This window comes from Oncorhynchus mykiss, chromosome 20 (genome assembly GCF_013265735.2).
Source record: "Oncorhynchus mykiss isolate Arlee chromosome 20, USDA_OmykA_1.1, whole genome shotgun sequence".
Classification (NCBI taxonomy): Eukaryota; Metazoa; Chordata; class Actinopteri; order Salmoniformes; family Salmonidae; genus Oncorhynchus; species Oncorhynchus mykiss.
Window position 1 is genome coordinate 45,539,815 of NC_048584.1, and position 21,857 is coordinate 45,561,671.

General features: G+C 45.9%; 1 protein-coding gene across 2 annotated transcripts in view; it reads right to left on the reverse strand.

The window, feature by feature from the left end:
- The window catches only part of LOC110499572 (striatin), a 60,287-nt gene extending 39,673 nt beyond the window's left edge, over positions 1 to 20,614 (reverse strand). For both annotated transcript variants that reach the window (XM_036956444.1, XM_036956443.1), the window contains exons 1-2: positions 20,238 to 20,614; positions 5,496 to 5,599 (exon numbers count right to left, since the gene is read on the reverse strand). In XM_036956444.1, the coding sequence (XP_036812339.1) occupies positions 5,496 to 5,599; positions 20,238 to 20,606 (473 nt within the window). In that variant the 5' untranslated portion in view covers positions 20,607 to 20,614. The remainder of the gene's footprint in view (positions 1 to 5,495; positions 5,600 to 20,237) is intronic.
- Positions 20,615 to 21,857: the final 1,243 nt, after the last annotated feature.

Sequence of the window (21,857 nt, forward strand, 5' to 3'; positions counted from 1 at the left end):
CTACCTGTATTTATTCATAATCATCATCATCAAGGATCTGCTGCAGGCTGCCTGTATTTATTCATCATCATCAAGGATCTGCTGCAGGCTGCCTGTATTTATTCATCATCATCATCAAGGATCTGCTGCAGGCTGCCTGTATTTATTCATCATCATCATCAAGGATCTGCTGCAGGCTGCCTGTATTTATTCATCATCATCAAGGATCTGCTGCAGGCTGACTGTATTTATTCATCATCATCATCATCAAGGATCTGCAGCAGGCTACCTGTATTTATTCATAATCATCATCATCAAGGATCTGCTGCAGGCTGCCTGTATTTATTCATCATCATCAAGGATCTGCTGCAGGCTGCCTGTATTTATTCATCATCATCATCAAGGATCTGCTGCAGGCTGACTGTATTTATTCATCATCATCAAGGATCTGCTGTAGGCTGCCTGTATTTATTCAACATCATCATCATCATCATCTTCATCATCATAATCAAGGATCTGCAGCAGGCTGCCTGTATTTATTCATCATCATCATCTTCATCATCATAATCAAGGATCTGCAGCAGGCTGCCTGTATTTATTCATCATCATCATCATCATCTTCATCATCATAATCAAGGATATGCTGCAGGCTGCCTGTATGTATTCATCATCATCATCATCATCATCATCATCATCTTCATCATCATAATCAAGGATCTACTGCAGGCTGCCTGTATTTATTCATCATCATCAAGGATCTGCAGCAGGCTGCCTGTATTTATTCATCATCATCATCATCATCATCATCATCATCATCATAATCAAGGATCTACTGCAGGCTGCCTGTATTTATTCATCATCATCATCATCATCTTCATCATCATCATCAAGGATCTGCAGCAGGCTGCCTGTATTTATTCATCATCATCAAGGATCTGCTGCAGGCAGCCGGTATTTATTCATCATCATCATCATTAAGGATCTGCAGCAGGCTGCCTGTATTTATTCATCATCATCATTAAGGATTTGCAGCAGTTTGCCTGTATTTATTCATCATCATCAAGGATCTGCAGCAGGCTACCTGTATTTATTCATAATCATCATCATCAAGGATCTGCTGCAGGCTGCCTGTATTTATTCATCATCATCAAGGATCTGCTGCAGGCTGCCTGTATTTATTCATCATCATCAAGGATCTGCTGCAGGCTGCCTGTATTTATTCATCATCATCAAGGATCTGCTGCAGGCTGCCTGTATTTATTCATCATCATCATCATCAAGGATCTGCAGCAGGCTGCCTGTATTTATTCATCATCATCATCATCATCAAGGATCTGCAGCAGGCTGCCTGTATTTATTCATCATCATCATTAAGGATCTGCAGCAGGCTGCCTGTATTTATTCATCATCATCATCAAGGATTTGCAGCAGGCTGCCTGTATTTATTCATCATCATCATCAAGGATCTGCAGCAGGCTGCCTGTATTTATTCATCATCATCAAGGATCTGCTGCAGGCTGCCTGTATTTATTCATCATCATCATTAAGGATCTGCAGCAGGCTGCCTGTATTTATTCATCATCATCATCAAGGATCTGCTGCAGGCTGCCTGTATTTATTCATCATCATCATCAAGGATCTGCAGCAGGCTACCTGTATTTATTCATCATCATCATCATCAAGGATCTGCTGCAGGCTGCCTGTATTTATTCATCATCATCATCAAGGATCTGCAGCAGGCTACCTGTATTTATTCATCATCATCATCATCAAGGATCTGCTGCAGGCTGCCTGTATTTATTCATCATCATCATCAAGGATCTGCAGCAGGCTACCTGTATTTATTCATCATCATCATCATCAAGGATCTGCAGCAGGCTGCCTGTATTTATTCATCATCATCATTAAGGATCTGCAGCAGGCTGCCTGTATTTATTCATCATCATCATTAAAGATCTGCAGCAGGCTGCCTGTATTTATTCATAATCATCATCAAGGATCTGCTGCAGGCTGCCGGTATTTATTCATCATCATCATCAAGGATCTGCTGCAGGCTGCCTGTATTTATTCATCATCATCAAGGATCAGCTGTAGGCTGCCTGTATTTATTCAACATCATCATCATCATCATTAAGGATCTGCTGCAGGCTGCCTGTATTTATTCATCATCATCATCATCAAGGATCTGCTGCAGGCTGACTGTATTTATTCATCATCATCAAGGATCTGCTGTAGGCTGCCTGTATTTATTCAACATCATCATCATCATCATTAAGGATCTGCTGCAGGCTGCCTGTATTTATTCATCATCATCATCATCAAGGATCTGCTGCAGGCTGACTGTATTTATTCATCATCATCATCATCATCATCATCAAGGATCTGCAGCAGGCTACCTGTATTTATTCATAATCATCATCATCAAGGATCTGCTGCAGGCTGCCTGTATTTATTCATCATCATCAAGGATCTGCTGCAGGCTGCCTGTATTTATTCATCATCATCATCATCAAGGATCTGCTGCAGGCTGCCTGTATTTATTCATCATCATCATCAAGGATCTGCTGCAGGCTGCCTGTATTTATTCATCATCATCAAGGATCTGCTGCAGGCTGACTGTATTTATTCATCATCATCATCATCAAGGATCTGCAGCAGGCTACCTGTATTTATTCATAATCATCATCATCAAGGATCTGCTGCAGGCTGCCTGTATTTATTCATCATCATCAAGGATCTGCTGCAGGCTGCCTGTATTTATTCATCATCATCATCAAGGATCTGCTGCAGGCTGACTGTATTTATTCATCATCATCAAGGATCTGCTGTAGGCTGCCTGTATTTATTCAACATCATCATCATCATTAAGGATCTGCTGCAGGCTGCCTGTATTTATTCATCATCAAGGATCTGCTGCAGGCTGACTGTATTTATTCATCATCATCATCATCAAGGATCTGCAGCAGGCTACCTGTATTTATTCATAATCATCATCATCAAGGATCTGCTGCAGGCTGCCTGTATTTATTCATCATCATCAAGGATCAGCTGCAGGCTGCCTGTATTTATTCATCATCATCATCAAGGATCTGCTGCAGGCTGCCTGTATTTATTCATCATCATCAAGGATCTGCTGCAGGCTGCCTGTATTTATTCATCATCATCAAGGATCTGCAGCAGGCTGCCTGTATTTATTCATCATCATCAAGGATCTGCTGCAGGCTGCCTGTATTTATTCATCATCATCATTAAGGATCTGCAGCAGGCTGCCTGTATTTATTCATCATCATCATCAAGGATCTGCTGCAGGCTGCCTGTATTTATTCATCATCATTAAGGATCTGCAGCAGGCTACCTGTATTTATTAATCATCATCAAGGATCTGCAGCAGGCTACCTGTATTTATTCATCATCATCATTAAGGATCTGCAGCAGGCTGCCTGTATTTATTCATCATCATTAAGGATCTGCAGCAGGCTGCCTGTATTTATTCATCATCATCATCATTAAGGATCTGCAGCAGGCTGCCTGTATTTATTCATAATCATCATCAAGGATCTGCTGCAGGCTGCCTGTATTTATTCATCATCATCATCAAGGATCTGCTGCAGGCTGACTGTATTTATTCATCATCATCAAGGATCTGCTGTAGGCTGCCTGTATTTATTCAACATCATCATCATCATTAAGGATCTGCTGCAGGCTGCCTGTATTTATTCATCATCATCATCAAGGATCTGCTGCAGGCTGCCTGTATTTATTCATCATCATCATCATCATCAAGGATCTGCTGCAGGCTGCCATGTTTTTATTCATCATCATCAAGGATCTGCTGCAGGCTGCCTGTATTTATTCATCATCATCATCATCATCATTAAGCATCTGCAGCAGGCTGCCTGTATTTATTCATCATCATTAAGGATCTGCTGCAGGCTGCCTGTATTTATTCATCATCATCATCATCTTCATCATCATCATCACTAAGGATCTGCTGCAGGCTGACAGAATTTATTCATCATCATTAAGGATCTGCAGCAGGCTGCCATGTTTTTATTCATCATCATCATTAAGCATTTGCTGCAGGCTGCCTGTATTTATTCATCATCATTAAGGATCTGCTACAGGCTGCCTGTATTTATTCATCATTATCATCAAGGATCTGCTGCAGGCTGCCTGTATTCATTCATCATCATTAAGGATCTGCTGCAGGCTGCCTGTATTTATTCATCATCATCATCATCATTAAGGATCTGCTGCAGGCTGCCTGTATTTCTTTATCATCATCATTAAGGATCTGCTGCAGGCTGCCTGTATTTATTCATCATCATCATCATCATCAAGGATCTGCTGCAGGCTGCATGTATTTATTCATCATCATCATCATCAAGGATCTGCTGCAGGCTGCCTGTATTTATTCAACAACACATGATGCTCAACACGGGGGCCCCTCAGGGGTGTGTTCTGAGTCCCCTCCTGTACTCCCTGTTCACCCACGACTACGTGGCCACGCACAACTCCAACACCATCATTAAGCTTAGAGACACGACGGTGGTAGGATCTGGCAGTGTGGTGCCAGGACCACAACCTCTCCCTCAACAAGACAAAGGAGCTGATCGTGGACTACAGGAAACGGAGGGCTGAGCATGCCCCCATCCACATCGACAGGGCTGTAGTGGAGTGGGTCAAGGAGCTTCAAGATCCTCAGTGAAAAAAAAAAAAAAAAAAAGGCCCTCAGATTCTCAAAAAGTCCTACAGCTGCACCATTGAGAGCAGCTTGATTGGCTGCATCACCGCTTGGTATGGTGTCAGAGGAAGAACCTAAAAATTGTCAGACTCCAGCCACCCAAGTCATAGACTGTTCTCTCTGCTATCACATGGCAAGCGGTACCGATGCAGTATGGAACCAACAGGACCCTGAACAGTTTCCGCCCTCAAGCTAGAAGACTGCTAAATAGTTGGTTAAATAGCTACCTGGAATATATGCATTGACCTTTTTTGCACTAATCTCTTGACTCATCACATACGTTGCTGTTAATTATCTATCCCGTTAACTAGTAACTTTATCCCTACTTATATTGTACATATCTACCTCAGTTCTCTATATAGCCAAGTTACCGTTACTCATTGTGTGTTAATGGACTCAGTACTGGTACCCCGTGTATATAGCCAAGTTACTCATTGTGTGTTAATCGACTCAGTACTGGTACCCCGTGTATATAGCCAAGTTACCGTTACTCATTGTATGTTAATCGACTCAGTACTGGTACCCCGTGTACAGGCTGTACAGACACATCACACCAGGGACTCCCTTTATCCCCCTGGCATTGTAGACCCTCTGATTTCTGCTGTGTTAAGTCTCATGGTCATTTGAAGACATCATGTAGAGACGTCTTTGGCTGTCAGGCCCTCTGTCATTATCAGTGTGGTGAATTAAATGTGAAAGGTCACAGGGTCATGTGATGATGTCAGTATGATGTCAGAAGGCAGTGTAATGTGGTAAGATGCAGGGTGCATACCTCTCCTGTTTGAGGGCATATTCCAGCATCTTAATCCTCCTGACGAGATCCTTCTTCAGGTTCTCCTGTCCTTTCCTCTCTCCCTGCAGGAAGGCTATCTGGGCCTGAGGAGACACACGACATATACACACCTACCATTAACACTAGGCTTGGGTAGTATACCATATATACAGAATACAGGGGTATTTGGAATAAAGACAGGTGGGTTTTCAATACTGTCAATACCGTTGAAACTATTTATTTGAAGTGTTTTAATACATTTGAATACTTGTAGCTACGTTTAAGTAAATACCTGCAGGAAACTTGTTCAATTCGTTAGAAGAACATTAAGTTCTTAATTTCACCGGTCACATTATGATGACGCTTAGCAACAGAACAGTATACTGTTCACATTATGATGACGCTTAGCAACAGAACAGTATACTGTTCACATTATGATGACGCTTAGCAACAGAACAGTATACTGTTCACATTATGATGACGCTTAGCAACAGAACAGTATACTGTTCACATTATGATGACGCTTAGCAACAGAACAGTATACTGGTCACATTATGATGACGCTTAGCAACAGAACAGTATACTGGTCACATTATGATGACGCTTAGCAACAGAACAGTATACTGGTCACATTATGATGACGCTTAGCAACAGAACAGTATACTGGTCACATTATGATGACGCTTAGCAACAGAACAGTATACCGGTCACATTATGATGACGCTTAGCAACAGAACAGTATACCGGTCACATTATGATGACGCTTAGCAACAGAACAGTATACCGGTCACATTATGATGACGCTTAGCAACAGAACAGTATACCGGTCACATTATGATGACGCTTAGCAACAGAACAGTATACTGTTCACATTATGATGACGCTTAGCAACAGAACAGTATACCGGTCACATTATGATGACGCTTAGCAACAGAACAGTATACTGTTTACACTCGGGCTGTTGTTTTGATTAAATCGTTTTAAAATCATATCTAGTGTTTGTATTGCTACAGATTCCGCAAATTTGTGTCCCGGATTCCTGTTATGTAGCTGTTAGCCATCATGAAAATGTAGCAGGCTAATGCTAGCAGTGCTAGCCCACCAGTGTTTTTATCCACAACTAGACACAAATCAAATTGTATTTGTCATATGCGCCAAATACAACAGGTGTTTTAAAAAAAAATGATATAAAAAGTAATAATTACAGAGCAGCAGTAAAATAACAATAGAAGGTCTATATACAGGGGGTACCGGTACAGAGTCAACGTGGAGGCTATATACAGGGGGTACTGGTACAGAGTCAATGAGGAGGCTATATACAGGGGTACCGGTACAGAGTCAATGTGGAGACTATATACAGGGGGTACCGGTACAGAGTCAATGTGGAGGCTATATACAGGGGGTACCGGTACAGAGTCAAGGTGGAGGCTATATGCAGGGGGTACCGGTACAGAGTCAAGGTGGATGCTATATGCAGGGGGTACCGGTACAGAGTCAATGTGGAGGATATGTACAGGGTGTTACGGTACAGAGTCAATGTGGAGGCTATATACAGGGGGTACCAGTACAGTCAACGTGGAGGCTATATACAGGGTGTTACAGTACAGAGTCAATGTGGAGGCTATATACAGGGTGTTACAGTACAGAGTCAATGTGGAGGCTATATACAGGGGGTATCGGTACAGAGTCAATGTGGAGGCTATATACAAGGGGTACCAGTACAGTCAATGTGTGGGGCCAACTGTTAGTCGAGATAATTGAGGTAATATGTACAAGTGACTATGCACAGATAACAGAGAGTAGCATCAGTGTAGGGGGGAGCAATGCAAATAGTCTGGGTAGCCCTTTGATTAGATGTTAGAGTCTTATGGCTTGGGGGGGTAGAAGCTGTTAATAAACCTCTTGGACCTAGACTTGGACCTAGACTTCCTCTGACACCGCCTGGTGGTCCTGGATAGCAGGAAGCTTGGCCTCAGTGATGTACTGGGCCGTACGCACTGCCCTCTGTAGCGCCTTGCGTTCGGAGGCCGAGCAGTTGCCATACCAGGCAACCAGCTCTCGATGGTGCAGCTGTCAAACCTTTTGAGGATCTGAGGACCCATGCCAAATTTTTCAGTCTCCTGAGGGGGAATATGTTTTTTCGTGCCCTCTTCACAGCTGTCTTGGTGTGATTGGACCATGGTAGTTTGTTGTTGATGTGGACACCAAGGAACTTGAAGCTCTTAACCTGCTCCACTATAGCCCCGTCGATGAGAATGGGGGCGTGCTCCTCTTTTTCCTGTAGACCACAATCATCATCTTTTTCTTGATCGTGTTGAGGGAGAGGTTGTTGTCCTGGCACCACACGGCCAGGTCTCTGACCTCCTCCCTATAGGCTGTCTCGTTGTTGTCGGTGATCAGGCCTACAACTGTTGTGTCATCGACAAACCTAATGATGGTATTGGAGTCGTCCTTGGCCTTGCAGTCATGAGTGAACAGGGAGTACCAGGAGGGGACTGAGCACGCACCCCTGAGGGACCCCCGTGTTGAGGATCAGCGTGGCGGATGTGTTGTTACCTACCCTTACCACCTGGGGGCGGCCAATCAGGAAGTCCAGGATCCATTTGCAGAGGGAGGTGTTAAGTCCCAGGGCCCTTAGCTTAGTGATGAGCTTTGAGGGCACTATGGTGTTGAACGCTAAGCTCTCGTCAATGAACAACATTCTCACATAGGTGTTCCTTTTGTCTAGGTGGGAAAGGGCAGTGTGGAGTGCAATAGATATTGCAGCGTCTGTGGACCTATTGGGGCAGTAAGCAAATTGAAGTGGGTCTAGGGTGACAGGTAAGATGGGGGTGATATGACTCTTGACTAGCCTCTCAAAGCACTTCCTGACGACAGAAGTGAGTGCTATGGGGCGATGGTAACTGAACTGAATGACTTTCTTGGATACAGCAAAAATGGTGGCCATCTTGAAGCATATGGGAACAGCAGACTGGAGAGATTGAATATGTCCGTAAACACACCAGCCAGCTGGTCTGCGCATGCTCTGAGGATGCGGCTAAGGATGCCGTCTGGGCAGCCTTGTGAGGATTAAAATGTTTAAATGTCTTACTCACATCGGGCATGGAGAAGGAGAGCCCACAGTCCTTGGTAGCAGGCCACATCGGTGGCACTGTGTTATCCTCAAAGCGGGCAAAGAAGGTGTTTAGTTTGTCTGGAAGCAAGACGGTGTCTGCGATGTGGCTGGTTTTTCTTTTGTTGACCGTGATTGTCTGTAGACTCTGCCACATACATCTCGTGTCTGAACTGTTGAGTTCCGACTCCACCTTGTCCCTGTACTGGCATTGTGCCTGTTTGATTGTCTTGCGGAGGGAATAACTACACCGTTTATGTTCAGCCATATCACCAGTCATCTTGCCATGGTTAAATGCGGTGGTTCTTACTTTCAGTTTTGCACGAATGCCACCATCTATCCATGGTTTCTGGTTAGGGTAGGTTTTAAGTCACAGTAGGTACAACATCTCTTACACACTTCCTTATAAACTTACTCACCGATTCAGCGTATACGTCAATATTATTCTCTGAGGCTACCCGGAACATGTCCCAGTCCGCGTGATCAAAACTATCTTGAAGAGGGCCTCCCGGGTGGCGCAGTGGTTAAGGGCGCTGTACTGCAGCGCCAGCTGTGCCATCAGAGTCCCTGGGTTCGCGCCCAGGCTCTGTCGTAACCGGCCGCGACCGGGAGGTCCGTGGGGCGACGCACAATTGGCCTAGCGTCGCCCGGGTTAGGGAGGGCTTGGTCGGTAGGGGTGTCCTTGTCTCATCGCGCACCAGCGAGTCCTGTGGCGGTCTGGGCGCAGTGTGCGCTAACCAAGGTGGCCAGGTGCACGGTGTTTCCTCCGGCGCATTGGTGCGGCTGGCTTCCGGGTTGGATGCGTGCTGTGTTAAGAAGCAGTGCGGCTTGGTTGGGTTGTGTATCGGAGGACACATGACTTTCAACCTTCGTCTCTCCCGAGCCCGTACGGGAGTTGTAGCGATGAGACAAGATAGTAGCTACTACAACAATTGGATACCACGAAATTGGGGAGAAAAAGGGGTAAAATAAATTTTAAAAAATTAAATAACTATCTTGAAGTGTGGATTCCAATTGGTCAGACCAGCGCAGAATAGTCCTTGGCACAGGTACTTCTGTTTGAGTTTCCTGTTTGAGTTTCTGCCTATAGGAAGGGAGAAGCAAAATGGAGTCGTGGTCAGATATGCCGAAAGGAAGGCGGGGCCTTGTATGCATCGCGGAAGTTATATGAGCAGTGATCCAGTGTTTTACCGGCGAGAGTGCTACAGTCAATATGAATTTAGGTAGTCTTGTTCTCAAAGTTGCTTTGTTAAAAAACCCAGGTATAATAAATGCAGCTTCATAACATCTGGTTTCCAGTTTGCATAAAGTCCAGTGAAGTTCCTTGAGGGTCATCGTGGTATCAGCTTGAGGGGGGAAATAAACAGCTGTGACAATAACCAATGAGAATTCTCTTGGGAGATAATTCGGTTGGCATTTGAAGGGTGGCTACTTTGAAGAATCTCAAATATACAATACATGTAGATTTTTTTGGGGTTACTACATGATTCCATATGTGTTATTTCATAGTTTTGATGTCGTCTTCACTATTATTCTACAATGTAGAAAATAGTGAAAATAAAGAAAAACCCTTGAATCAGAAGGCGTTCTAAAACGTTTGACTGTATGGCAATTAGAAATGCCAGACGGGCTCGTTTTTCGTACTTGGTCACTATTAAATCAGAATAATTTGAGAGCGCTCTTCTCCACTACTGATGGCCTGATAAATCATACCCTCTCAAACCTGTGAATGTTCCTCCACATGGAAGTTTGTGGCATATTTCAGAGATAAGACAACCAACACAAGGCTGGGTATCAGTCAAGACCTGATGAGAAGGTTGATGATATGAGCCCTAGCCGACCACGCAAAGGCACTGTGGATTTATTTCCCTGGTTGACACAGACATACTCAGGAAAGTGATATCACAACCTGCCTTCTCCATCCTATCCCCACCACCTTCTTCAAAACTCTTTTTAATAGCATATCTGAAGAAGTACAAGATATTGTTAATCCCTCCCTGTTTTCGGGCACTTTCCCCACCTCACTAAAAACTGCTATGGTGAAACACCTTCTGAAGAAAAGCTCTTAGCATCTTTCTTCAATCTCCAGCCTTCCATTCTTAATCAAACTTCTGGAGAAATTGGTGTTCAAACAGCTAAATCATTTAAGTGTGAACTGTATTTTAAAAAAAATGGTTTTCATACCCACCACAACACGGCCTTAGTTAAGTGGTAAATGATCCTAGAGCCAACACAGAGACAGTCTTAGTGGTAAATGATCCTAGAGCCAACACAGAGACAGTCTTAGTGGTAAATGATCCTAGAGCCAACACAGAGACAGTCTTAGTGGTAAATGATCCTAGAGCCAACACAGAGACAGCCTTAGTGGTAAATGATCCTAGAGCCAACACAGAGACGGCCTTAGTGGTAAATGATCCTAGAGCCAACACAGAGACAGCCTTAGTGGTAAATGATCCTAGAGCCAACACAGAGACAGCCTTAGTGGTAAATGATCCTAGAGCCAACACAGAGACAGTCTTAGTGGTAAATGATCCTAGAGCCAACACAGAGACAGTCTTAGTGGTAAATGATCCTAGAGCCAACACAGAGACAGTCTTAGTGGTAAATTATCCTAGAGCCAACACAGAGACAGTCTTAGTGGTAAATGATCCTAGAGCCAACACAGAGACAGTCTTAGTGATAAATGATCCTAGAGCCAACACAGAGACAGTCTTAGTGGTAAATGATCCTAGAGCCAACACAGAGACAGTCTTAGTTAAGTGGTAAATGATCCTAGAGCCAACACAGAGACAGCCTTAGTGGTAAATGATCCTAGAGCCAACACAGAGACAGTCTTAGTTAAGTGGTAAATGATCCTAGAGCCAACACAGAGACAGTCTTAGTGGTAAATGATCCTAGAGCCAACACAGAGACAGCCTTAGTGGTAAATGATCCTAGAGCCAACACAGAGACAGCCTTAGTTAAGTGGTAAAGGACCAAAAATCCCAAAGCCTGGGACCAAGAGACATGGAGAGACAGCCTTTTAACTATCCCAAAGCCTGGGACCAAGATGCATGGAGAGGCGGCCTCTAGTTACTTTGACCCCAGTCAGCCATCCAGTCAGCCACCCATCCAGTCAGCCACCAATCCAGTCAGCCACCAATCCAGTCAGCCAGCCAGCCAGCCAGCCAGCCAGCCATCCAGTCAGCCAGCCAGCCACCCAGCCATCCAGTCAGCCATCCAGTCAGCTAGCCATCCAGTCAGCTAGCCACCCAGTCAGCCATCCAGTCAGCTAGCCATCCAGTCAGCTAGCCACCCAGTCAGCCATCCAGTCAGCTAGCCATCCAGTTAGCTAGCCACCCAGTCAGCTAGCCACCCAGTCAGCCAGTCAGCCAGCCATCCATCCAGCCATCCAGTCAGCCATCCAGTCAGCCAGCCATCCAGTCAGCTAGCCATCCAGTCAGCCAGCTAGCCAGCCAGCCAGCTAGCCATCCAGTCAGCCAGCCATCCAGGCAGCTAGCCATCCATCCACCCAGTCAGCTAGCCATCCATCCAGTCAGTCAGCCATCCATCCAGTCAGCCATCCAGTCAGCTAGCCATCCATCCAGTCAGCTAGCCATCCAGTCAGCTAGCCATCCAGTCAGCCATACTTCCAGTCAGCCAGCCATCCAGTCAGCTAGACAGCCAGTCATCCAGTCAGCTAGCCATCCATCCAGTCAGCTAGCCATCCATCCAGTCAGCCAGCCATCCATCCAGTCAGCCATCCATCCAGTCAGCCATCCATCCAGTCAGCTAGCCATCCATCCAGTCAGCTAGTCATCCATCCAGTCAGCCATCCATCCAGTCAGCCATCCATCCAGTCAGCCATCCATCCAGTCAGCCATCCATCCAGTCAGCCATCCATCCAGTCAGCCATCCCTCCAGTCAGCCAGCCAAGTTCTTTGTGTTCAATACTGTGCGTAGCTAGAGCCTGTATTGGATGGGTCTGTGTTTTCTTATATAAATAAGGTGTTGAGGGAGTCAGAGGTACTCTACCTACTTAGTACACATGTAGCTACCTATATGAGACTACACAGACCAACACCCTCCCAGTCCTACCACAGAGCAGGAGAGACTAAACATTTACAGCCAGGTACAACTCAGGGGCCATAACTCTCTCTCTCCTGTCTCAGTCCATGCTGCAGGTAGTGGACACCCCTCTCTCTCTCCTGTCTCAGTCCATGCAGCAGGTAGTGGACACCACTCTCTATCTCCTGTCTCATTCCATGCTGCAGGTAGTGGACACCACTCTCTCTCTCCTGTCTCAGTCCATGCTGCAGGTAGTGGACACCACTCTCTCTCTCCTGTCTCATTCCATGCTGCAGGTAGTGGACACCACTCTCTCTCTCCTGTCTCAGTCCATGCTGCAGGTAGTGGACACCACTCTCTCTCTCCTGTCTCATTCCATTCTGCAGGTAGTGGACACCACTCTCTCCTGTCCACAGAGCCGAAGTCCACAGACACAGAGCCGACGTCCACAGACACAGAGCGGAAGTCCACATCTACATTCAGGAGGATGCCATGTTGAGAAGTGCCAAAACGCCTAGGCTGGAGAGACACTGGAGAGCAGAGCATAAAATACTTGGTATTCCTATTAGCCTAGCTATATTCTGATGTGGCTGAAACAAGCCACTGTTGTCCAGTACAATCCTCAAGTGACAGGGAGGGAGGAGAGGCCAGAGGAAGAGCATTAGGGAGTGAACAGAGGACAGGTCGTTAAATAAGGATTTTGGTACAGCATCCCTTCATCCCTCCCGAGTGTCCTTCAGAGTCCAGTGTTAGAAACAGTCGGGGACTATGGAGAGGGGAGAGGATATACGGAAGAGAGAACACAAGGAAGAGAGGATAGAAGGAAGAGAGGGTAGCTCTTTAGAAAATGATCGTCTTCGACAGTCCCCTCACACTCCATCCCTCACTCGCCAATCAGAGATTAACCTTGGCTGGAATGCTGCTATGAGTCAAGTGGGCCATCATTTTTATTATTTTTTAAAACAGGAAGCGTTTTATTAACAACGTTACAGTCCTCACTGGCTGACTGACTGCTTTTTCAGGCCAGAGGATAAGGGTCTCTCAGTCCACTGAGCTAAAGCAGTTGCATCAGGCCAGAGCTTGAGGGGTTATTAAGGGGTGAGGAAGGGGTAGGTAGGTAGCTACACTGAACAAAAATAAAAACACAAAGTATTGGTCCCATGTTTCAGGAGCTAAAATAATATATATAAAAATGTTCCATATGGACAAAAAGCTTATTTCTCTCCAGTTTTGTTCACAGATTTGTTTACATCCCTGTCAGTGAGTATTTCTCCTTTGCCAAGATAATCCATCCACCTGACAGGTGTGACATTTCAAGAAGCCGATTAAACAGCATGATCATTACACAGGTGCACCTTGTGCCGGGGACAATAAATGCCATGTGACATCATCCAAAAGTATCTAAAATAGATTTTGAAGCTGAAAAAAAAAGTTGCTTCTAGATGATTTGAAGATTATGTGTGAGAAATGCCAATATAGGCAGTGTTTTCCACAAGCACAGAGTAGCTGCTGCTTCCCCTCCAGGTGAAGATTGATCTGCAGTCTCTGTTGGGTACTGATCACATGCTTCATTAGCTGTTGCACAATATGATCAGTACATGTACAGTACCAGTCAAAAGTTTGTAATCACCTACTTATTCAAGGGTTTTTCTTTATTTGTACTATTTTCTACATTGTAGAATAATAGTAAAGACATCAAAACTATGAAATAACACAATTAGAATCAAGCAGTAACCAAAAAAAGTTTTAAAATCAAAATGTTATATTTGAGATTCTTCAATGTAGCCACCCTTTGCACACTTGGCATTCTCTCAATCAGCTTCATGAGGTACTCACCTGGAATGCATTTCAAATAACAGGTATGCCTTGTTAAAAGGGAATTTGTGGAATTTCTTTCCTTCTTAATGCATTTGAGCCAATCTATTGTGTTGTGACAAGGTAGGGTTGGTTTACAGAAGATGGCCCTATTTGGTAAAAGACCAAGTCCATATTATTGTAAGAACGGCTAAAATAAGCAAAGAGAAACAACAGTCCATTATTTTAAGACATGAAGGTCAGTCAATAAGGAAAACTTCAAGAACTTTGAAAGTTTCTTCAAGTGCAGTCGCAAAAACCATCAAGCGCTATGATGAAACTGGCTCTCATAAGGACAGCCACAGGAAAGGAAGACCCAGAATTACCTCTGATCCTGAGTTACGTCTGTTGCCCAAATAAATGCTTCAGAGATCAAGTAACAGACACATCTCAAAATGTTTAGAGGAGACTGCGTGAATCAGGCCTTCATGGTCAAATGACTGCAAAGAAACCCCTACTAAAGGACACCAATATTAAGAAGTGACTTGCTTGGGCAAAGAAACACGATCAATGGACATTAGACCGGTGGAAATTTGATATTTTTGGTTCCAACCTCTGTGTCTTTGTGTAGCTGAACGGATTATCTCAGCGTGTGTGGTTCACACCGTGAAGCATGGAGGAGGAGGTGTGATGGTGCTTTGCTGGTGAAACTGTGTGATTTATTTAGAATTCAAGGCACACAACCAGCATGGCTACCACAGCATTCTGAAGTGATACACCATCCCATCTGGTTTGGGCTTAGTGGGAATATCATTTGTCTTTCAACAGGACAATGACCCAACACACCTCCAGGCTGTGTAAGGGCTATTTGATCAAGGAGAGTGATGGAGTGCTGCATCAGATGTCCAGGCCTCCGCAATCACCTGATCTCATGGTTTGGGATGAGTTGGACCTCAGAGTGAAGAAAAAGCAGCCAAGAAAATGGAAAAGCATTCCTCATGAAGTTGGTTGAGAGAATGCCAAGAGCGTACAAAGCTGTCATCAAGACAAAGGGTGGCTACTTTGAAGAATCTTGGCCCAAGCAAGTCCCTTCATATTTTGGGGTTCTTTAATGTGGCAGCTGGCACCACCATGCCAGTAGATAACTAAGGCCTAGCATTAGCGTCGACTCCTGTGAAGACGGATCATTCACCATGCCAGTAGATAACTAAGGCCTAGCATTAGCATCGACTCCTGTGAAGACGGATCATCCACCATGCCAGTAGATAACTAAGGCCTAGCATTAGCGTCGACTCCTGTGAAGACGGATCATTCACCATGCCAGTAGATAACTAAGGCCTAGCATTAGTATCGACTCCTGTGAAGACGGATCATCCACCATGCCAGTAGATAACTAAGGCCTAGCATTAGCATCGACTCCTGTGAAGACGGATCATCCACCATGCCAGTAGATAACTAAGGCCTGTGAAAGATGGATCATCCAAACCTCCACCGGCTAAGCGGTGATAGAGAGTTGATGACTCAGTAATGACATCACACTGGGATCATGTGGATTCACTAGATTCTTGCTCAACTATTGCTCTGACAAGGAGAGAATGTTTTACAACCAGGTAAGAGGAAACGATAACCTAACCTAACCTTCGGAAAGTATTCAGACCTAGACTTGTTCCACATTTTGTTATGTATTCTAAAATGGATTCAATAAAACATTTTCCTCATTAAGCTACACACAATACCCCATAATGACAGTGAAAACAGTTTAAATTTTTGGTAAATGAATTACAAATAAAAAAGTAAGTTCAGTAAGTTCTGCATCCTGTTTCCATTGATCATCCTTGAGATGTTTCTTCAACTTGGTTGGAATCACCTAAGGTAAATTCTGTTGATGTGACATGATTTGGAAAGGCACACACACACCTGTATATATATAAGGTCTCATAGTTGACAGTGCATGTCAGAGCAAAACCAAGTAACGAGGTAGAAGGAATTTTCCGTAGAGCTCCGAGACAGGATTGCGACGAGGCACAGGTCTGGGAAATGGTACCAAAACATTTCTGCAGCATTGAAGGTCCCCAAGAACACAGTGGCCTCCATCATTCTTAAATGGAAGCGGTTTGGAACCAATAAGACTCTTCCTAAAATGTATGTTTCCTAGGGGTTAATGTGGAGCATGTGTGAAAATTACAGCAAGATGTTTGAATGCCCTTTTCTCCTAGATCGGATCAACAACAACATTGGTGATGTGGACACCAAGGAACTTGAAACTCTCGACCCGTTCCACTACAGCTCCGTCGATGTTAATGGGGGCCTGTTCGGCCCGCTTTCCTGTAGACCGTGATTATCTCCTTTGTCTTGATTACGTTGAGGGAGAGGTTGTTGTCCTGGCACAGGGACTAAGGTGGTCTGCTTGAAACATGTTGGTATTAGAGACTCAGTCAGGTTAAAGGTTAAAAATGTCAATAGACACACTTGCCAGTTGGTCGGCAAATGCTCGGAGTACACTTCCGGTAATCCGTCTGGCGCTGCGGCAGATTTGCAAAATGGAGGGCAAGGGAGAGCTTTGTATGCGTCTCTGTGTGGATCAAAGGTGGTCTAGAGTTTTTTTCCCTCTGGTTGCACATTTAACATGCTGATAGAAATGAGGTAAAACGGATTTAAGGTTCTCTGCATTAAAGTCCCCGGCCACTAGGAGCGCCGCCTCTGGATGAGCGTTTTCTTGTTTGCTTATGGCCTTATAGAGTTGGTTGAGTGCCGTCTTAGTGCCAGCGTCGGTCTGTGGTGGTAAATAGACAGCTACAAAAAAATATAGATGAAAACAATGCGGTAAATAGTGTGGTCTACATCTTATCATGAGATACTCTACCTCAGGCAAGCAAAACCTTGAGACTTCCTTAATATTAGATTTCGTGTACCCTCTGTTATTTACAAATAGACACAGACCGCCACCCCGTCTTACCGGAGGCAGCTGTTATTGCCGATGGACTGAAAATCCAGCCAGCTGTATGTTATACATGTTGCTCAGCCATGACTCGGTGAAACATAAGAAATTAGTTTTTAAAGTCCCGTTGGTAGGATAGTCTTGATCGGATCTCATCCATTTTATTATCAACTGATTGCACGTTGGCTAATAGGACTGATGGTAGAGGCAGGTTACCCAGTCGCCGTCGGATTCTCACAAGGCACCCTGACCTACGGCCCCGATATCTCCGTCTCTTCTTCATGTGAATGACGGGGATTTGGGCCTTATTGGGTGTCTGGAGTAAATCCTTCACGTCCAACTCGTTAAAGAAAAAACCTTAATCCAGGTTGAGGTGAGTAATCTCTGTTCTGATTCCCAGAAGCTCTTTTCGGTTATAAGAGACGGTGGCAGCAACATTATGTACAAAATAAGTTACAAATAACGTCAAAGCACATTACACAATAGAACAATTGGTTAGGATCCCGTAAAATGGCAGCCACCTCCTCTGGCGCCATCCTGGCCCCTGCTGCAAAACAACAGTGTGGCCGTGAGCGTATGTCCGAGGAAGGAGGAAAAGATGTCGGAGGCAGGGAGGAAAAGATGTCGGGGGCCAGGAAGGAGGAAAAAATGTCGGGGGGCAGGAAGGAGGAAAAAATGTCGGGGGGCAGGAAGGAGGAAAAGATGTCGGGGGGCAGGAAGGAGGAAAAGATGTCGGGGGGCAGGAAGGAGGAAAAGATGTCGGGGGGCAGGAAGGAGGAAAAGATGTCGGGGGCCAGGAAGGAGGAAAAGATGTCGGTGGGCAGGAAGGAGGAAAAGATGTCGGGGGCCAGGAAGGAGGAAAAGATGTCGGTGGGCAGGAAGGAGGAAAAGATGTCGGGGGCAGGAAGGAGGAAAAGATGTCGGGGGCCAGGAAGGAGGAAAAAATGTCGGGGGCCAGGAAGGAGGAAAATATGTCGGGGGGCAGGAAGGAGGAAAAGATGTCGGGGGCCAGGAAGGAGGAAAAGATGTCGGGGGGCAGGAAGGAGGAAAAGATGTCGGGGGCCAGGAAGGAGGGAAAAATGTCGGGGGCCAGGAAGGCGGAAAAAATGTCGGGGGGCAGGAAGGAGGAAAAGATGTCGGGGGCCAGGAAGGAGGAAAAGATGTCGGGGGGCAGGAAGGAGGAAAAGATGCCGGGGGCCAGGAAGGAGGAAAAGATGCCGGGGAGCAGGAAGGAGGAAAAGATGTCGGGGGGCAGGAAGGAGGAAAAGATGTCGGGGGGCAGGAAGGAGGAAAAGATGTCGGGGGCCAGGAAGGAGGAAAAAATGTCGGGGGCCAGGAAGGAGGAAAAAATGTCGGGGGGCAGGAAGGAGGAAAAGATGTCGGGGGCCAGGAAGGAGGAAAAGATGTCGGTGGGCAGGAAGGAGGAAAAGATGTCGGGGGGCAGGAAGGAGGAAAAGATGTCGGGGGCCAGGAAGGAGGAAAAGATGCCGGGGAGCAGGAAGGAGGAAAAGATGTCGGGGGGCAGGAAGGAGGAAAAGATGTCGGGGGGCAGGAAGGAGGAAAAGATGTCGGGGGGCAGGAAGGAGGAAAAGATGTCGGGGGGCAGGAAGGAGGAAAAGATGTCGGGGGGCAGGAAGGAGGAAAAGATGTCGGGGGCCAGGAAGGAGGAAAAGATGTCGGGGAGCAGGAAGGAGGAAAAGATGTCGGGGAGCAGGAAGGAGGAAAAGATGTCGGGGGGCAGGAAGGAGGAAAAGATGTCGGGAGCCAGGAAGGAGGAAAAGATGTCGGGGGGCAGGAAGGAGGAAAAGATGTCGGGGGGCAGGAAGGAGGAAAAGATGTCGGGGGGCAGGAAGGAGGAAAAGATGTCGGGGGCAGGAAGGAGGAAAAGATGTCGGGGGGCAGGAAGGAGGAAAAGATGTCGGGGGGCAGGAAGGAGGAAAAGATGTCGGGGGCCAGGAAGGAGGAAAAGATGTCGGGGGCCAGGAAGGAGGAAAAGATGTCGGGGAGCAGGAAGGAGGAAAAGATGTCGGGGGGCAGGAAGGAGGAAAAGATGTCGGGGGGCAGGAAGGAGGAAAAGATGTCGGGGGCAGGAAGGAGGAAAAGAGGTCGGGGGCAGGAAGGAGGAAAAGCCATTACACAGGAAACGTCTGTGTCCCCTACAGATTGTTCTGTCCTTCCTCCATCTTTAGATGGCCAATGCATAAATGTGTGGAGTGTGTTCATTGGGGGGTGGCATCACTCAGATACAGCTAATGTAATACGTTATTAACTTTATACCATCACAGGTTTCAGCAGCTTCAATGCCTGTATTTTCCAAGACAACAGCAGAGGGAGCAGATTGACTAGCTAACCAGTTGGTTTGCTAGATTGTTGCTATAACATTAGTTAGCCGACTACCTGGTTAGTCACTCTTGGGAGGTTTCATCAGCTTTGCCATGCCAGTTACTAACTTGCTAGTGAGTTTGCTACACAAATAAACATCAAATTTTAAGGCACTAGACACAACAGATTAGCTAACTAACATTAGCTAGTTTTAGAAAAAGGACTAAAATAGCAAGTAAATTACACCTCATCCAGAACTAACTACATGCAGCTAGACAAGCTAGAGTTGTCCTCACGACTCAACTAACTAACTAACTAACTAACTAGTAGCTTGTCAAGACAGAATGGCTACTTAGCATGTGCTAACCAACCAGGAGACAGTGCACGCTAGCTAATGCTAACTAAAACAATCCCATTCATGCATTGAATAGCTATGTAGCTATCCTGATAAGACCATTGGACAAACCTGCCATTTCACCAAAAACATCCTTTCAAAAAAGTGAATATACAAAATATCAAAGTTATTCACCTGTAATTCGGCGCGTTGCAACTCCCATTGCACCTTCTCCACGTCGAAGCGGGCCCATTCGTGTTGCAGGAAGTGTAGGATCCCCGGGATACTGTACGGTGACCTGGCTGCCTCCGCTGCGTCGCCCTCCGGTAGCAGTCCTTTCCCACCGCCCGATAAGATAGAGTTGTTGTTGAAGAAAACCCCGGGCCCTGCCTGTTCGTCCATGGCCTGGGCACGGACAGAGTGACAGCGCCTCTTTTGTGTCGCTGATTCGTGAGATTGTTCGCCAAGCCAAATGAATGTACGATGTTCAATCGGAAGGATAGTAACTACTACCGTATACTGACAGTTCTCTGTGTCTCGGGCTTTCTGACAGCCAGCTGTCATTGACTGACGTCGGAGAACATCATCACGCCCACACCATGTATGGATGTAGTCAGAAAACACACAACACCACAAGGGGACACATCAACACTGAGTGGACAAACCATAAGGAACACAATTTGCATAATAAAAACATTTACATACAACTCCTCAATTTAAGATATCTGTATTTGTATCTATTGATTGTATTTACCTGTTTTGCTCTAGGACGCCCACATACCTCACAAGACTAGTCTGAAAGTCCCCTGTAACTGTCGGAAAATGAATAGAAGTACTGGAAAGGTTGCTGGATCAAATCCCAGAGCAGACAAGGTAAAAATATGTTGTTCTGCCCCTGAGCAAGGCAGTTAACCCACTGTTCCTCTGAACAAGGCAGTTAACCCACTGTTCCTCTGAACAAGGCAGTTAACCCACTGTTCCCCTGAACAAGGCAGTTAACCCACTGTTCCCCTGTACAAGGCAGTTAACCCACTGTTCCCCTGAACAAGGCAGTTAACCCACTGTTCCCCTGAACAAGGCAGTTAACCCACTGTTCCCCTGAACAAGGCAGTTAACCCACTGTTCCCCTGAACAAGGCAGTTAACCCACTGTTCCCCTGAACAAGGCAGTTAACCCACTGTTCCCCTGTACAAGGCAGTTAACCCACTGTTCCCCTGAACAAGGCAGTTAACCCACTGTTCCCCTGTACAAGGCAGTTAACCCACTGTTCCCCTGAGCAAGGCAGTTAACCCACTGTTCCCCTGAACAAGGCAGTTAACCCACTGTTCCCCTGAACAAGGCAGTTAACCCACTGTTCCCCTGAACAAGGCAGTTAACCCACTGTTCCCCTGTACAAGACAGTTAACCCACTGTTCCCCTGAGCAAGGCAGTTAACCCACTGTTCCCCTGAACAAGGCAGTTAACCCACTGTTCCCCTGAACAAGACAGTTAACCCACTGTTCCCCTGAGCAAGGCTGTTAACCCACTGTTACCCTGAGCAAGGCAGTTAACCCACTGTTCCCCTGAACAAGACAGTTAACCCACTGTTACCCTGAGCAAGGCAGTTAACCCACTGTTCCATGGGATTAAGGCAGCCCCCCTTACCTCTCTGATTCAGAGGGGTGGGGCTCCTGAGTGGTGCAGCTGTCTAAGGCACTGCACCTCAGTGCAAGAGGCGTCCCTGCAGTCCCTGGTTCGAATTCAGGCTGTATCACATCCGGCTGTGATTGGGAGTCCCATAGTGTGGTGCACAATTGGCCCAGCGTTGTCCAGGTT